The sequence below is a fragment of the Chaetura pelagica genome, unplaced genomic scaffold, assembly GCF_000747805.2.
Source record: "Chaetura pelagica isolate M959 unplaced genomic scaffold, ChaPel_1.0 scaffold9, whole genome shotgun sequence".
In the NCBI taxonomy this organism is placed as follows: Eukaryota; Metazoa; Chordata; class Aves; order Apodiformes; family Apodidae; genus Chaetura; species Chaetura pelagica.
In genome coordinates this window covers 1,238,901-1,254,164 of record NW_009954494.1, presented here as the reverse complement: position 1 = coordinate 1,254,164, position 15,264 = coordinate 1,238,901, and the positions used below count along the sequence as shown (strand labels likewise).

At 37.4% G+C, this 15,264-nt stretch overlaps 1 protein-coding gene across 1 annotated transcript in view; it reads left to right on the top strand.

Annotated features, from left to right (window-relative positions):
* SIPA1L2 (signal-induced proliferation-associated 1 like 2) overlaps positions 1–15,264 on the top strand; it is a 76,011-nt gene that overhangs the window by 26,608 nt on the left and 34,139 nt on the right. The window contains exons 7-9 of the mRNA XM_010004540.1: positions 1,122–1,698; positions 4,331–4,605; positions 13,653–13,910. Coding sequence (XP_010002842.1) covers positions 1,122–1,698; positions 4,331–4,605; positions 13,653–13,910 — 1,110 coding nt within the window. The remainder of the gene's footprint in view (positions 1–1,121; positions 1,699–4,330; positions 4,606–13,652; positions 13,911–15,264) is intronic.

The window sequence follows — 15,264 nt, the reverse complement described above, 5'->3', positions numbered from 1 at the left end:
TTAACATGTGTAACTCCCTAAGCATGACACCGGAAGGAGACATGTCCTTTAAGCACATGGATGAGGACTTTTGGGGAGTGTGAAAACATCCCAAATTTCAGATAACCTTAACTCTCACATTTAAGTTACTGCATCCTGAATGCAAGCAAGCTAACTAGCGTGGAAGCATAGTTCTGAACTGATTGGGAATTGTGCAAATGATGATAAGGTCCTGAAGCATAATGGTGCAGATTTAGCATGCATAAATGTTATTTATTAATTCTTTAGAATGAAACTAAAATACATTATGAGATGAAGTCATATAATGGTCTTTTAGAGTTTAAGCTGTCTTTTGGAAATTGATTTTGTTTTGTTAATACATGACATTTCATAACTTGCATTTTTCTTATTACTAAATTATGTCTGTCTGTCATCCAAATGTGACTACATTTCAGTCAAACTTGTAGCAGTTGTATGTAGTATGCACAGTATTTTGAAAACCTTTTTCTGTCAAAATTTATTATGAAAGTATCAATAGAGGTATAATTGTATTGATGACAAAATATCCTATTTCTTTTACATCTTGCTTGTCTATATGAATAATTGCCATTAGCTGGAACTTTTTATGAACACAGTAGGCAACTAGAACGTGCAGAATTCTCCTATTATACACATATTTGACACAGGTACTTTGTCTTCACACTTCATTGTAGCAAAATGTCTGAGGGTTAAAATAAATTTTGTTTCTATATTTCTTAATTTTAAGAACATGTGATTGAGCTGAAATAGTCAGACTTACATAAAAGTAATTATAAAAAATACTTCACTCATTTATATCTCAATTAACTTTTAGATTTATTCCATTAAAGGAGACAGTGACACCCTAAGAAGTCATTCCTGATACTTTTTTTGGTCTTTGTAAGATACATCCATAATGTCTTCTACATATTTTAAAGAAAAAAACACCATTTTAAAGAGATAATACAATCAGTTTTCTTTGATGTTGCTCAAATATCTAAAAATTGACATCAAAGCTAAACCCAAATATGTAAATGGACTGCACAGATTGCAATTTTGTTATAATTTTTCCTTTTTTTTTTTTTTTTTAATTAACCCTTGTGCTTTTTTCTTTTTGTGTCCAGTGTTGGTGTTTCGCGATCAAAAGATGTACCTCCGTTCGGTCCACCCATTCCCAAAGGAGTAACTTTCCCCAAATCAGCAGTCTTTAGGGACTTCCTTTTAGCCAAAGTTATTAATGCTGAAAATGCAGCACATAAGTCTGAAAAATTTCGAGCCATGGCCACAAGGACACGCCAAGAATACTTGAAGGATCTTGCAGAAAATTTTGTTACCACAGCTACGGTGGATACTTCAGCAAAGTTTAGCTTTATTACTTTAGGGGCAAAAAAAAAGGAAAAAGTGAAACCAAGGAAAGATGCACATCTATTCAGTGTTGGAGCAATTATGTGGAACGTGGTCGCACGAGATTTTGGCCAGTCTGCTGACATCGACTCTCTCCTTGGAATCTCCAATGAGTTTATCATGTTGATTGAAAAGGAGTCAAAAAATGTTGTCTTTAACTGCTCCTGCAGAGATGTTATTGGATGGACATCTGGATTAATGAGCATAAAAATATTTTATGAAAGAGGAGAATGTATTCTTCTGTCTGCAGCAGATAATTGTACTGAGGACATCAGAGAAATTGTTCAAAGACTTGAAGTAAGTACTGTTTTTAAACTGGATTTCCATTTTTTTTTAATTACTACTTACTTGTCTACATGTCTTTTAAGTTATCATTAAAGTGATCTAAGTTTATCCTTTCAGTCTTCGGAGAGCATTGCAAACAACAATCTTCACACCAGCAGAAGAGAAAGTGTTACTAACCTGTTTTCAGGGATGAGGAATCTGATACCAATGATTTGATTGACTTGCCCAAAGGCTAAGCTTTTGTCTTCTCTTGCTATAGCCTGTTCTCAAATCACACTTTTGTAGGCAGAAATACGCCTTAATTTAAAAATACACAAAATCTTAATGCATAAAATCTGCTCACATGAACTCTTTATAAAAACCCTTGTGAATACTAGCAGAACATTTTTTATAAGTGATTCTGCCAATTTGTTCCTGTATGCTGAGCAACTGCAAGAAAACTAAACAAATTAATGCCAGTTTTTACAGCTGACTGAATAAAATTTTTCAGATGCTGGATGACTGTTAGCACAAGTGTCCTGTAACTATTTCACTCAGTATTAACAAACTGGCAGGAACTCCAAGGTAAAAATGCTGATGCATCTGCTTAATGTGGCTACATTTCACCCTTTGATAGTAATTCAAGTGATGTAAACGGTCTCAGTTTTGTTTATATTAGAAAGAATGGTACTGAAAAGAAAACATTATGCTTCCCATTTTCACAATAGAACAGTCAGATTGCAGCTGATGTTTTAGGACCTCTGCAGTTCTGCAGTCACATTTAGCATTGCTCAATATTGTGCTCTAAATAATAACCTTTTTCTTCCAAAGTACAATTAATCTTTGAATAGATTAATGTATTTAAATTCTTCTGGCTACTGTTATATTATCCTTTTCATTAAGGCCTTCAGTTTCACTTTTCTCAGACACATATTTCCCTTCTGAAAAATAGTGTATGCATATAGTGTACACACTCCTATTAAGTATTGCTAAGTGAACAATATAAATTGGTTAACACAAATGGAAAACAAGATTCCAGTGAAAACTGTTGCTGTCATCATTTAGTTCCAAACCCCTGCCATGGTCAGGGACAAATCCCACTAGACCAGATTTCTCAGAGTCCTCAACCAACCTGGCCTTGAACACTTTGAGTGACTAAAAAAAGAGTTGGATTTTGTCAATCTAGACTCAGATTTGTATTTGTGGGAGATAATATCTAGTCCTATAAAATAGAAAGAGCAGCAAAAGCAAACTATAGATTAACTTGGCAAGTTGTGTTTGAAGGCAGAAAAACCATTGATTCTGAGCTTCAGGATGACAGAGAATGGCAGTGGTGTAAGATTAAACAAAGACTCTGCTTGGATATGAAGAAAAGAATCTTAGTAGACAATATTTCATTAGAAACTTGTATACTAAAAAACACTTCACCTGCTTCATGGGCCTCTGAGTTTATGCACAGTCACATGTTCGATGAAATGGCAGCCAAGTAAGCGGAATGGCCTGTTTTGAGGTGGAGCAGCATGATGTTTTATGTGACATTACTATGCAACATGCAGTGTCATCTTTTAGGGGCTATACTCTTGGGGCACTTGAACAACAAAATGCACCAGTACAGCCTAGGAGGTGATCTGCTAGAGAGCAGCTCCGTGGAGAAGGACCTTGGAGTCCTGACAGACAAGAAATTATCTATGGGACACCAATGTGCCCTTCTGGCCAAGAAGGCCACTGGTATCTTGGGGTGCATTAGGAGGAGTGTCTCCAGCAGATTGAGGGAGGTTCTCCTCCCCCTCTACTTGGCCCTGGTGAGACCTCTCTTGGAGTATTGTGTCCAGTTCTGGGCTCCCCAGTTTAAGAGGGACAGGGATCTGCTTGTGAGAGTCTTAACAGAGGGCTATGAGGATGATTAAGGGACTAGAACACCTGCCTTACGAGAAAAGACAAAGAGACCTGGACCTTTTCAGTCTAGAGAGAAGACTGAGGGGGAGATCTAATAAAAGTCTATAAATACATGAAGGCTGGGCATCAAGAAGTCAAGGACAAGCTCTTTTCACTTGTGCCCTGTGATAGGATGAGGGGCAATGGACTCAAACTTGAGCATAGGAAGTTCCACCTCAACATGAGGAAGAACTTCTTTACTGTGAGGGGGATAATCTTAAACACTCACAAGTTCAGATGCAAGTGTATTTCAGGGTGTTGTTTCAACAGTAGTAGAAAACGTGTAAGTGTAAAGCAAGCAGGAAAATTTTGTGTCTCAAGATTAATGCTGTCTCATACTGAAGAAAATAAGCCTGCACACCTGCAGTCAGCCAGCCAGCAAGAATGAAGTAACTAACAGACAGCATTTTGCTTGCTTCAGGCTTTGAAACCAAAGCAGCTGTTAAGTTTTCAGTGAGATATAAATGATACTGTGTTAATGTTGTGCAAGGGGGAAGGAACTTGACATGGGTCAGCTGCTTGCTCTGGGGATGTATGATTGTGAAATGTTCTGGTCATTTTGTGTTATGTGGAAACCTTTTTTCAGCCAGAGATATTAAAATAATGGTTAGTATAGCAGTCATACTTAATGTCGAGCCATACGTGGATCGATAGTGTTTGAAAAGAGATCTGTGTGTGTACAAAGAAGTGAGTGTCCTGATTATGGTGTAACAATCTCATTCTTCTGTAGATAGTGACCAGAGGCTGTGAAACCACAGAAATGACCCTTCGGAGGAATGGGTTGGGCCAACTTGGATTCCATGTGAACTTTGAGGGGATAGTGGCAGATGTGGAGCCCTTTGGTTTTGCATGGAAGGCAGGCCTACGGCAAGGGAGCCGCCTCGTTGAGATCTGTAAAGTGGCTGTGGCAACTCTCACTCATGAACAAATGATTGACCTTTTACGTACATCAGTGACAGTAAAAGTGGTGATTATTCAACCACACGAGGATGGAGCACCTAGAAGGTAATGAACAACTGTTCTCAATGTGACATTTGAATTTGTTTGTTTTTTTCTGCAACTACTAAAACAATGGCTCTTTTATTGGCAGGAAATGGATAATGTCTCTTAGATGTGGTGATAATATCACTGAGGCTCTTAAAGCAATCTTTTCCCCAAAAGCCCTATTAGCTTGTAATAGAAGACAAAATGGGATCCTGTAAGAAATGTAATGGGAAATTTACTTTTATATGGCTCTGAAAGAATAAGAAGTAAACTTTAGTGCATCATGATTGAGCTGTTATGAAAGCTGATGTGACTTCTTTTCTTCCACAGGAGAATCCTGTATTTTAATTTTAAATTTGAAAATTGGGAACCCTTCTCTTAAAACCGTACCTTGTCTGTCTTTGTCATTTCTCTGACTATTGAAGAATATTTGTGTGATTTTTTCTTATGTTGAAATGTTAACAAAAGTAATGAAATACTGGGGTTTGGACATATATGGTACCAAGTCTTAGACCCCTCCCCACTTTCTAGAGGTGTCTAGTTAGGCATATTAAGTAGTGAGTTACATCCGTGAAGTCATCAGTTAAAGCAAAGAAATCTTGCTACAACATAAAATAAATGATCACACACTCAGGAAAAGACTGTAGTAAAGATTATTATTGTACTATAATTTGTACTATTGGTTTCAAGGATGATATGCAATTTTCTGTCATAAGACAAAAAGATATTTGCTCTTCTCTCCATTTTTTAGTATTATGAGATAGAGCAAGATTAGGGAAAGGAAACCTTTATAATAATGTGACTTTATTTCTCACTTACGTTGTGTAGGCACTGTTAATTTGGCTCATTCTAAATGAGAACTGTACCAGAGCAAATTGAATTACTTGTCTTCTTGTACAAGGCCAACTTTAAATCTCTTGTTGATTTTTAATTTAACAGAAAAAAACATTAAATGTGTTGCTTTTGGCAAGACAACAAGCCATAAAATTTTACGTAGCATGCAGCACTATGAAGTTGGTGCCAGCTGTACACGAATAGTATTTAATTGGTGGCAATTCTCCAAGTAGTCATTGGCCTGATGAATGACACAGAAGTGCCCTCCCCTGCCTCAACCTGAGTGTTGAAGCATTGGGTTCCTTTTTGAAGAAAATGCCTGTGTAGAATACCAGCGTTTTGCTTAGTTGGACAGAATTTGCAATTAAGCCTCTCTGCTTAGCTTTGCTATTCTCACCATCTGCTTCTGAGAATGGATTTTCACTGACTTGTTTGGTATACATTTCCAAGCTGTTTACAGAATACAAGCCTAATGAGCTGATCCTATTATATTGAAGGTAAAAACGTTTATTTTATAGGCCCTGATGGAAAAATACATAATGTATGAATTGTTGATATTTTCTTTGATACATTTTTAGAAAGAAAATCTTAAAATCCCGAATCAGTGTGATACATGGCATTCAATCTGTGTAGGAGGAGTTTTAACTCCATGCCACCAAACCAGGAAAATTCTGCAAAAGCTGTTCTTGTTTATAATTTAATTTTTTTTTGCATATTTAAAACTGTGTGACTAATTACTAAGGAAAATGAATTTTTTAAAAACTGTTTCTATTCTAAAACATGAAAAACACCCAAACATGTATGTTTAAATTGATCTCAGCCTCATCTCTCTAGTATAACAACTTACTGCTTAAATCTTGTGCACATCCAGTTGCTTGTCTTAGCCATCTGCAATGTCTTACCTTGCAGAATCATAGAAACAGTGAATAGTTGAGGTTGGAAGGGTTCTCTGAAGATTGAATTCAACCCCATGGCTTAAAGCAAGGTTGACTAGAGCAGATTACTCAGAAACATGTTCCCTGTCTTCTGACTATCTCTAAGGATGGAGACTCCACAGTTTTGGCTCCATTGTTTGGTCATCTTTATGGTAGCAAATATCTTTGCATATACTTAAATGGAGTTTCCTGTATTTCAATTTATGCACTTTGCCTCCTGTACTTTGAGTACAACTCCCAAGAGTCTTACTCTGACATCTTTTCTCTCCGTCTCCTCATTGGGTATTTGTACACATTGATAATATCCCTCTTGAGCCTTCTTTTCCAGGCTGAACAATCCCAGCACTCTCAGTGTCTCCTTCTGTTTCAGATGCCCTGATCCCTTAATCATCTTTGTAGTCCTTTGCTGGACTTCCTCCAGTATATTCATGTCTCTTGTATTCTGGTAAGAGGCTTACCCAAAAATTTACAGGCAGTAGTTTTGGATGTCAAACAGAAGCATCTGGCGATCTAGAATCCATTTCACCTTCATTTTACAAGAAATGTCACTATCCTTGGAGAATCCATGCATAGCTATAGATAGAAGCAGGTCTCTGTGAATAATTTCCAACTTGTATCTATAAGCAACAGTTAAGGCAGGCATACCTACTCATCACGAGAGAATGTTTTTATCGTTAAGTAGCTCTAATAATTATTAAATAACACTCAGAAAAGACATAGATATTCCCTGCAAAGCTGGGGGTCTGTCAATCCTTGATCCACACTCTGCACAAATCTAGAAGAATGATGATTCCAAAGCAGGTGAAAGCTTCACATGTATGCTTCAATAATCATTGCTTTCATTCACAGCTGTTTGTAGATAATTTCTTCTAAGAAATGATACGTCAGTCTATCTGACATATTTAGAACACTGGATCTGGAGGCTGAAATAAGTACCTTGAAAGTTTGACTCACTGTACAGAGCATATGGCTCATTTCTTCTGGCAGATGGGTTATTTTTTCTCTGTATTTCAGCCTTATTTCTCAGGGTAGATATTCGTAGTTTATAAAAAAATTGTATTACTAATGCTATAATCCTGGATTTCAAGTTCAGCCAGTAAGTTTTTGTCCATAATGTGTAAATATAAAAATGCGTTCATCTTTGTTTCTGCAAGAATCAGTTGCATTAACACTTGACACAAGAATAGAAACATCATTTTAGAAAAAAAAAATAAAAATAATAATTCAGTTTCATGAAAAATTCTCAAGTATCATTTAATTAATGTCTCTCTTTCATTTAGTTAGATAATAAGCTGATTTCCAGTTCTTGAAGGAAAAGTTTCTGCTTAGCTCTGGCTTCTGGGTTGTAGTAATACAAAGCAATGCGGACTTTCTCTTTGGATTCCTTATTAGGGCTGGTTCCTTGCTGGGATCAAATTCTGAAATTAGTTTACACAGACTGGACTCAATAAGTGCCATGGAGTGTCTTGGGAATTAATACGCTTCAAATGAGAATGAGTTTCAAGTTCAAGGATGTTTTCAAAGCAGTTTCAGACTATTGCAAAAATACCAGCTGAAGCAGAGATCTTTAATCAAGTTCTTAAGCTGAATTTTTCCCTGTTAGCTTCCCCACAAATCATCCTCAGTCCATCAGCCTTTTATATTATAAAAGAAAAAGAACAAAGCTGAAAATGTGAGCAATTCATCATGAAAATAAATTATTTTGAATGTTGAAGGCACTTACAAAGGAATGTTACAGAGTGATTAGGACATTACAGAGGGATATTCTGCTCAATATACATGTTACATTACTTAATGTAGATCCACCTACCTGTAGTTTTGGTACCAGTATATACAGAAGCAATCATGGAATAAGGCCTTTCATTTAGTATCCTGTAAAATTAATCACAGAATCACCAAGGCCATAGACTGGACTTGATCTTAAAGGTCTTTTCCAGCCTTGGTGATTCTGTGATTAATTTTACACCAAGGCTGGAAAAGACCTTTAAGATCATGTCCAGTCTATGGCCTAACACCACCACATTGGCTAGACCATGGCACTAAATGCCACATGCAGCCTTTCCTTGAACACATCCAGGGATATTGCTTCCACCACTTCCCTGGAAAGTCTATTCCAATGTCTAATCACCCTCTCCGTGAGGAAGTACTTCCTAATATCCAACCTAAGCCTTGTCTGGCGCAGCTTCAGGCTGTGCTCTCTTGTCTTGTTGCTAGTTGCCTGGGAGAAGAGCCCAGTCCCCACCTGAGTACAACCTCCCTTCAGGTAGTTGAACAGAGTGATAAGGTCCCCCCTGAGTCTCCTCCAGGGTAAACAACCCCAGCTCCCTCAGTCTATCCCTGTAAGACTTTCCCTCTAGTCCTTTCACCAGCCTTGTTGCTCTCCTCTGGCCCTGCTCCAGCACCTCAATATCCTTCTTTAAGTGAGGGGCCCAGAAGTGGACACAGTACTCGAGGTGAGGCCTCACCAGTGCTGTGTACAAGGGGAGAATTACATCTCTACTCCTGCTGGCCACACTATTCCGGACACAAGCCAGGATGCCATTGGCCTTCCGGGCCACCTGGGCACCCTGCTGGCTCATGTTCAACTGGTTGTCAACCAGTAGCCTTAGGTCCCTCTCTGCTGGGCTGCTCTCCAGCCACCCTTCCCCAGCCTGCAGCGCTGCCTGGGGTTATTGTGGCCAGGGTGCAGGACCCTGAACTTCGTCTTGTTGAATTTCATGCCACTGGCTTTGGCCCATTGACCCGGCCTGTCCAGGTTCTCCTGCAGCTTCTTCCTGCCCTCCAACAGATCAACACTGCCCCCCAGTGTGGTGTCATCTGTGAATTTACTGAGGGTGGACTCAATCCCTACATCCAAGTCATCAGTAAAGATGTTGAATAGGACTGGGCCCAGTACTGATCCCTGGGGGACACCACTGGTCACTGGACACTAGCTGGATGCAGCTCCATTCGCCATCACTCTCTGGGCCCAGTCATCCAACTAGTTTTTAACCTAGTGGAGGGGGCAACTGTCCAAATCATGGATTGCCGGTTTCTCCAGGAGGATGCTGTGGGAGACTGTGTCAGAAGCCTTGCTGAAGTCAAGATAGACCACATGGACAGCTGTCCCCATATCCACGAGGCGAGTCAGTCAGTCATAGAAGGAGATGAGATTAATCAGGAAGGACTTTCCTTTCCTAAACCTATGTTGGCTGGACCTGATCCCCTAGTTGTCTTCTACATGCTGCTTGATGGCTCTCAGGATGATCGGCTCCATAATCTTGCCAGGTACCGAGGTCAGGCTGATGGGCCTATAGTTCCCCACATCCTCCTGAGGATGAACCTGAGACAAAGCTCCTGCTGTTTTCAGTTTGCTCCAGCAATAAAATAATCATGCACAAATTCAGAGATCATTATTTACATGATACCAGGCTGATATTTAGGTATAAAGAAGAAATTGCTATTTAAAAAGAAATTCTTCAAATTACAGAACAATATTAGAGTAAATTGCAATATTAGAGTAAACATGCTGGTCAGAGTATTCAGATCTGACTAAATATCCTTGTTTCATATTTGTTTCTATGTTATGTCTTTCCTTTCAGAATTGTTGGTTTGTCCTTCTGTTTTTATCTGTATTACCTCATACTGCATTGCAGGAGCTGGAATTATACACATCTTAACAGGAGAATAATTATGTTCATGCTAATTTCCTTTTATTTGTGATGTCACAATAATGCTTAAAGACACTATATCAATCACTCAAATCCAATCAAGGAGATCAAATACTTCTAAATCCATGTTAAACTGAAGATTCTGCTAGAATCTTACTTGCTATGTTGAAACTTTGACACGTCAGTCTCAGTTCAACTACTATTATATATAGCAAAAAGCCTTTTAAGAAACAATTTCTAGGAAGTTTAGAAACTGAACAACACTTCAAGCAAGAAGAACAGTAGCCCAAGTACATCCACTCTAAGAGATGTCGTTTCTACCTATTGATCTGAGAAAGTGAAAGACTTTTTTCCTACTGTTGTAGGTAATTTTGAAAAAACATTTTAATTCCTATAACTGAAACTGCCTGTGGGCCACTATTAACTACTGCTGCATTTCTTATGAGCTTGTTTTATTCACTTGGGCTTTGCAGACTTCTCTACAAATAAATTAGGTGCAATGACTTTCTGTATTTTCCAGTCCTAATGCTTTTTCCTTTTAAGTGACTCTGCTCTTATTAAACAATTATGTTTTTAGGTTGTTTTTTTTTTTAAAGTAAGAGATAACCAGCAGAGTATAGAAAGTTCAGAAAAGTGTTTTTAGAAAGCAGATGTGTTTACTGTGTGGAGGAATTCAAATCTTCTCCCAGGGGTGTTTGCCATAAGCCGAGGGGATAGTTCATAGGGCCTTCAGATGATTTCATTTATTATTATTTTTTAATTAAGGCTTCTGATCTAGAAAGAAGTCAGGTCCAGAACTGCTGGCAGGATACTGCCAGACTAACAACACTCAAGGTGGCTTAGAGCAGAAAAAACTTGAAACTGAACTTTTGGTTGTAAAAGTAGTTTTGCTATACCGAAGCTTTTCATTGCAACCCCTACTACTAACCTAAGAAAGCTGTAAACCTGAAAAATCTAGATTAGGATTTTTTTAAAGGTAACTGAAAGAAATAGTAAGAAAAAATAATTGTGTTTTTGGAAGCCATATCACTTGAAAAGTTAATTCTGTATATGCACAAAAAAATAATGTAAAAAATTCTTCACTTTCTTTACTGCCATAATTACTGTATTTCTTGTAACATTATTAGTGCATATGACTCATTTTGCGGATCTGTGCTTTAGCCTGATGGAGACTCTTGGCAAAAATGAAGTTGGATTAGCACCAGAGATTTTAACCTAGGCTGTAACATTTGAAGTGCAAGTCCTAGTAGAATATCAGTGCCACAGTAAGACCTTTTAGCTTTCTCCTTCACTGTGAAGCCTCTCCCACTTCTGCATAAACAACAAAGTTTAAGCATAACTTATGGGCTGCCCTCATACCCATCTTTCATGCCATGCAGCATGTACTCTGTTTCTTCTCTAAATAACCAAAACATCATAGTTTCCTTCTGTATAAAAGGAAAAGACACTTCTATTGTTTTTAAAAAAAAAAAAAAAGCCTTTCTTTCACTTTTTATGTGTTCTTTGGAACTTTATTCTTCCCAATATAGTTTTCAAAGAAAAGAATATTTAAACTTGGACTTTGCTTGTATTTTGACATCATTCCTTAAATTCATTGTACTTAAGACAGCAAGGCTGAGTGTGCAGCATTGCTATAACCCCTGACAAGCTGAAACACCATTGTATAAGCATCTTCTATTTGGTTTTCTTGAAGTAGTGATCTGAATAACTGTGACATTTTCAGTGCAGGGGAAGACTATAGATATATCAAATAAAGCTTTTGATATTAATTGATAATTGTATAACATTGGTTTCTCTGTGTCTATGTCCCTTGTCTCTGGGAGGAGACTAGTGGGGTGGTTTTACCTCCACAGGGAAGCTAAAATCAGAATATCATTATTGTGAAATTCTCTAGTGCTTCCTGTTTAACCAGCTATGATTTGTCAGCAGTTTACAGGTGTGAAATTTTACTGGTGCATTTAATACTGATATTTCTGATCAAACAATTACCTTGGAAAAACAGGAATTTTGAGTTGTTTTGCAGCATTCTGATGACCCCTCTTCAGCTCATCTTCATAGTGGTGTTTTCTATCCTACATTGCCTACTAATTTCTACTCTCAATGCTTTATCCTCTGTATTTTAGTTCTTCTTTACATTTTTTATGTGCCTGAGTGCCAGCAGGAACTGAGATTTAATGCTACAAGATAAACAGTTTGCCTGTTTAATACCACAGAATTCATCAGCCCAGACCACTTGGCTGGATCACACTGGGCACATACAGTGTGTCTAGAATGTAATAGCTACAGTTGCACACCCATCTTCTTTTCAACAACCTTGAAAAACACAGTAATTATATAGTTGGGTTTTTTTTTCTTCTTTTTTTACCTGAACACTGACAAAATGTTCTTTTGAGGTTCAAAAGCTTTGGTGCACAGTAATTTGATGTATGAGAATCTATAAAATTTATTTGAACTGTGCATTTGTGTTAAGTCATTTGTGCCAAAATGTTTTCACGATTAAGACTGTAAACACTTTACACACACTCTATTACACTTTCTGTAGGTGATTTTAATTTTGTTGGAAATGGTAAATGTTGAGTTTTCAACAAAAAGGAAGGCTCGGTCAAGACTCATCTCAAGGGATAGAGCAGAATTGTAGTTGAGACAGAGAAGCAAATTTTCCCTATTTCCTACTTAAACTTAATGCAATGCATTAGAATTACTTAGGGCATTTTCTCTATAGAGGTTAATTTAGTATGCACTGCCATCAGACAAATAATGGAGACAGTATATGAGAATACAAAGTACTTGCTGAAAGTGGGTGTGCAGCTTCTGTTAACTAATTTCTGAAACAGTAACCCTTAGTTCAAGTCCAGGCTGAGTCTACAGCAGATATCCCACAGGCAGTCTGACCTTTTGGGGATGCTTTTACGTGAGCTAAACTTGCTAGTAATGCTGTTAGTATTTAACCACACTGTAAGCTTCAAGCAGAGGTTGTAAACCAGACTGTTTCTGATTTGTCTCTTCCTTCCACTTCCGCATTTCTCTTCCAGGCATAGAGACCTCCAAGAAGAGAGATTAAAAAAATATCTTTGAAAACGTACAGAAAAATGTTTAGATCCCACTTAATCAGTTGCATTACAGTGTATATGCTCTGTCATTCAGTGGGGACAAGGTGCAATTCAAATGGAAGGTCCTCAATACCACTAAGAAACGTTTAGTTTGCTACAAAGCAACAAATATTTTTTGTAATTTTGGGTATGTAAATTTTTACATGAAGAAATTATTTGTATTTGTGAAATTTAAACAAACTAAAGCTGTTACAGAAGAACTTGATGTTTTCTGACTTCTGAAAGCTTTTTCTGCTAGTTTTCACTATGTAAAATTCAAGCTGCAGGTTAATTTATAAAAGCTTATTATTTTCTCCTTTTTGAAGGGCAAGGAGAAAGTTCCAAAATCTTCAGGAACATGAGAGCAAATTCTTTATTTTTAAATGTTTCCTGCCAGCTTACCATGATTCTTTTGAAACATTCAAATGATTGTGTGATGCTATATGAACACCTTTGGGCTCCTGGAGGAAAAACATACATCTACTTCTGACTGTAGAATGCAAGATTTCTTTTTCTGTTCCCACCAGTGGGACTGATCAGCATTTTTATTTGTCTTGCAGGGGTTGTTCAGAACTTTGTCGTATACCCATGGTGGAATACAAACTTGACAGTGAAGGCACCCCATGTGAGTATAAAACCCCCTTCAGAAGGAATACCACTTGGCATCGGGTGCCGACTCCCGCTGGGCAGCCTCTCTCTCGTGCCTCTCCAATCCTAGGAACATCTGACAGATTGCAGTGCCAGCAGCTTCTCCAGCAGGCTCAGACAGCCATTCCTCGCAGCACTTCCTTTGATAGAAAACTGCCAGATGGTGCCAGGTAATATGCTCTCCCTATAATGCCTGTCATTTTCCTAATGTGCCTTGCTTTAAATGTATCTGCTCTCTAAAACTAATTCTGAGGTTGTATTAAAGTGAACACAGAACCCATTTCCCTCAACTTGAGGGAAGTGGACTGTACGGAGGATCCAGCCACTGAGAACTACTGACCTTTCCCCTTAATCCCAAATCAATGAAGTGGGAAACTGCCTTGTGACTTTTTAATCTAAACAATGTCCTGTCCCCCACCTTCTAGGACCCTATTTTAACAATTAATGAGTGTAAATAATATTAACTCATTCCTTTAAAAATTGATTATTTAATCACATTACCAAGCTATTGGCATAGTTTCAATGTGTTCTGTAACTCATTACCACTCCTTATGCTTTGCTTTGCTTTTACATAAATAAAGTAGAGCTTGTGGTTTGCATATGTGACACCTTTTAGATGATGGTATGGTATCCCTAAATGTTGGTTCTGTAGTAATTTAATCATAATTTTTCATCAGACAAAATTTTATTTTAAAAGTTAAAAATTTGTAAATACGTCTGACCTTTGACTTACTTAGGGAAACCATATGTCATGAGCATAACTCTGTCCTTAATTGTTTGCAATTACTTCAGCTTATGCCCTTTTTCCATGGGGTGACATAATTCTGATTTCTAAGAAAAAAAATCCTGCATGTTAAAAATATCTAATTGATATAAAAAATTAGAATACTAGTCTTAAATAGATTAAAAGAAATCTGGATGAAATTATGAAATACCGCTTATTACTACATTATCTTATTTAGTAAAAAAAAAATAATTACTTTTTACATTGTTGGAAACGCATACTTATTTAAAAATATGTCTATATGATAGTCTAGGCAAGGCAGATGCCCAGTTATGACCATTTGTTCATTTGTATTCTCCTTCTACCCTACCCCCTGAAAAAAGAAGTGCATTTCTATAAGCATGTATATATGATTATAGGGCTTAAGCTTTTCCTAACGTCTTGTAATTGAAGTTCTCAGTAACATCTAGCATACAGAGATGATGTATCAAATGTGTACAAATACTTCAGGATTTATGGAGCTTGATTAAGCTCACAGTATGCCTATACAGAAGAAATAAGTAAAAATGAAAACTTTGCAAATATAAGTTGTGCTTCTCATAACACAGTGAAGCATTTGAAAAAAAAAAAAAGGTAAGGCAGAGTCTATCTCTTGTCATGAAGAAATTCCTATATCACTTAAACCAAGTGCCATGCAGAAGTGCTGTTGTGGGGAAGACATGGTACAGAGAATAAATAATGACAAGAGAGAAAAGTTATGAACAATGACATGTGGGTCTTGAAACCTGAAAAGAAAGGTA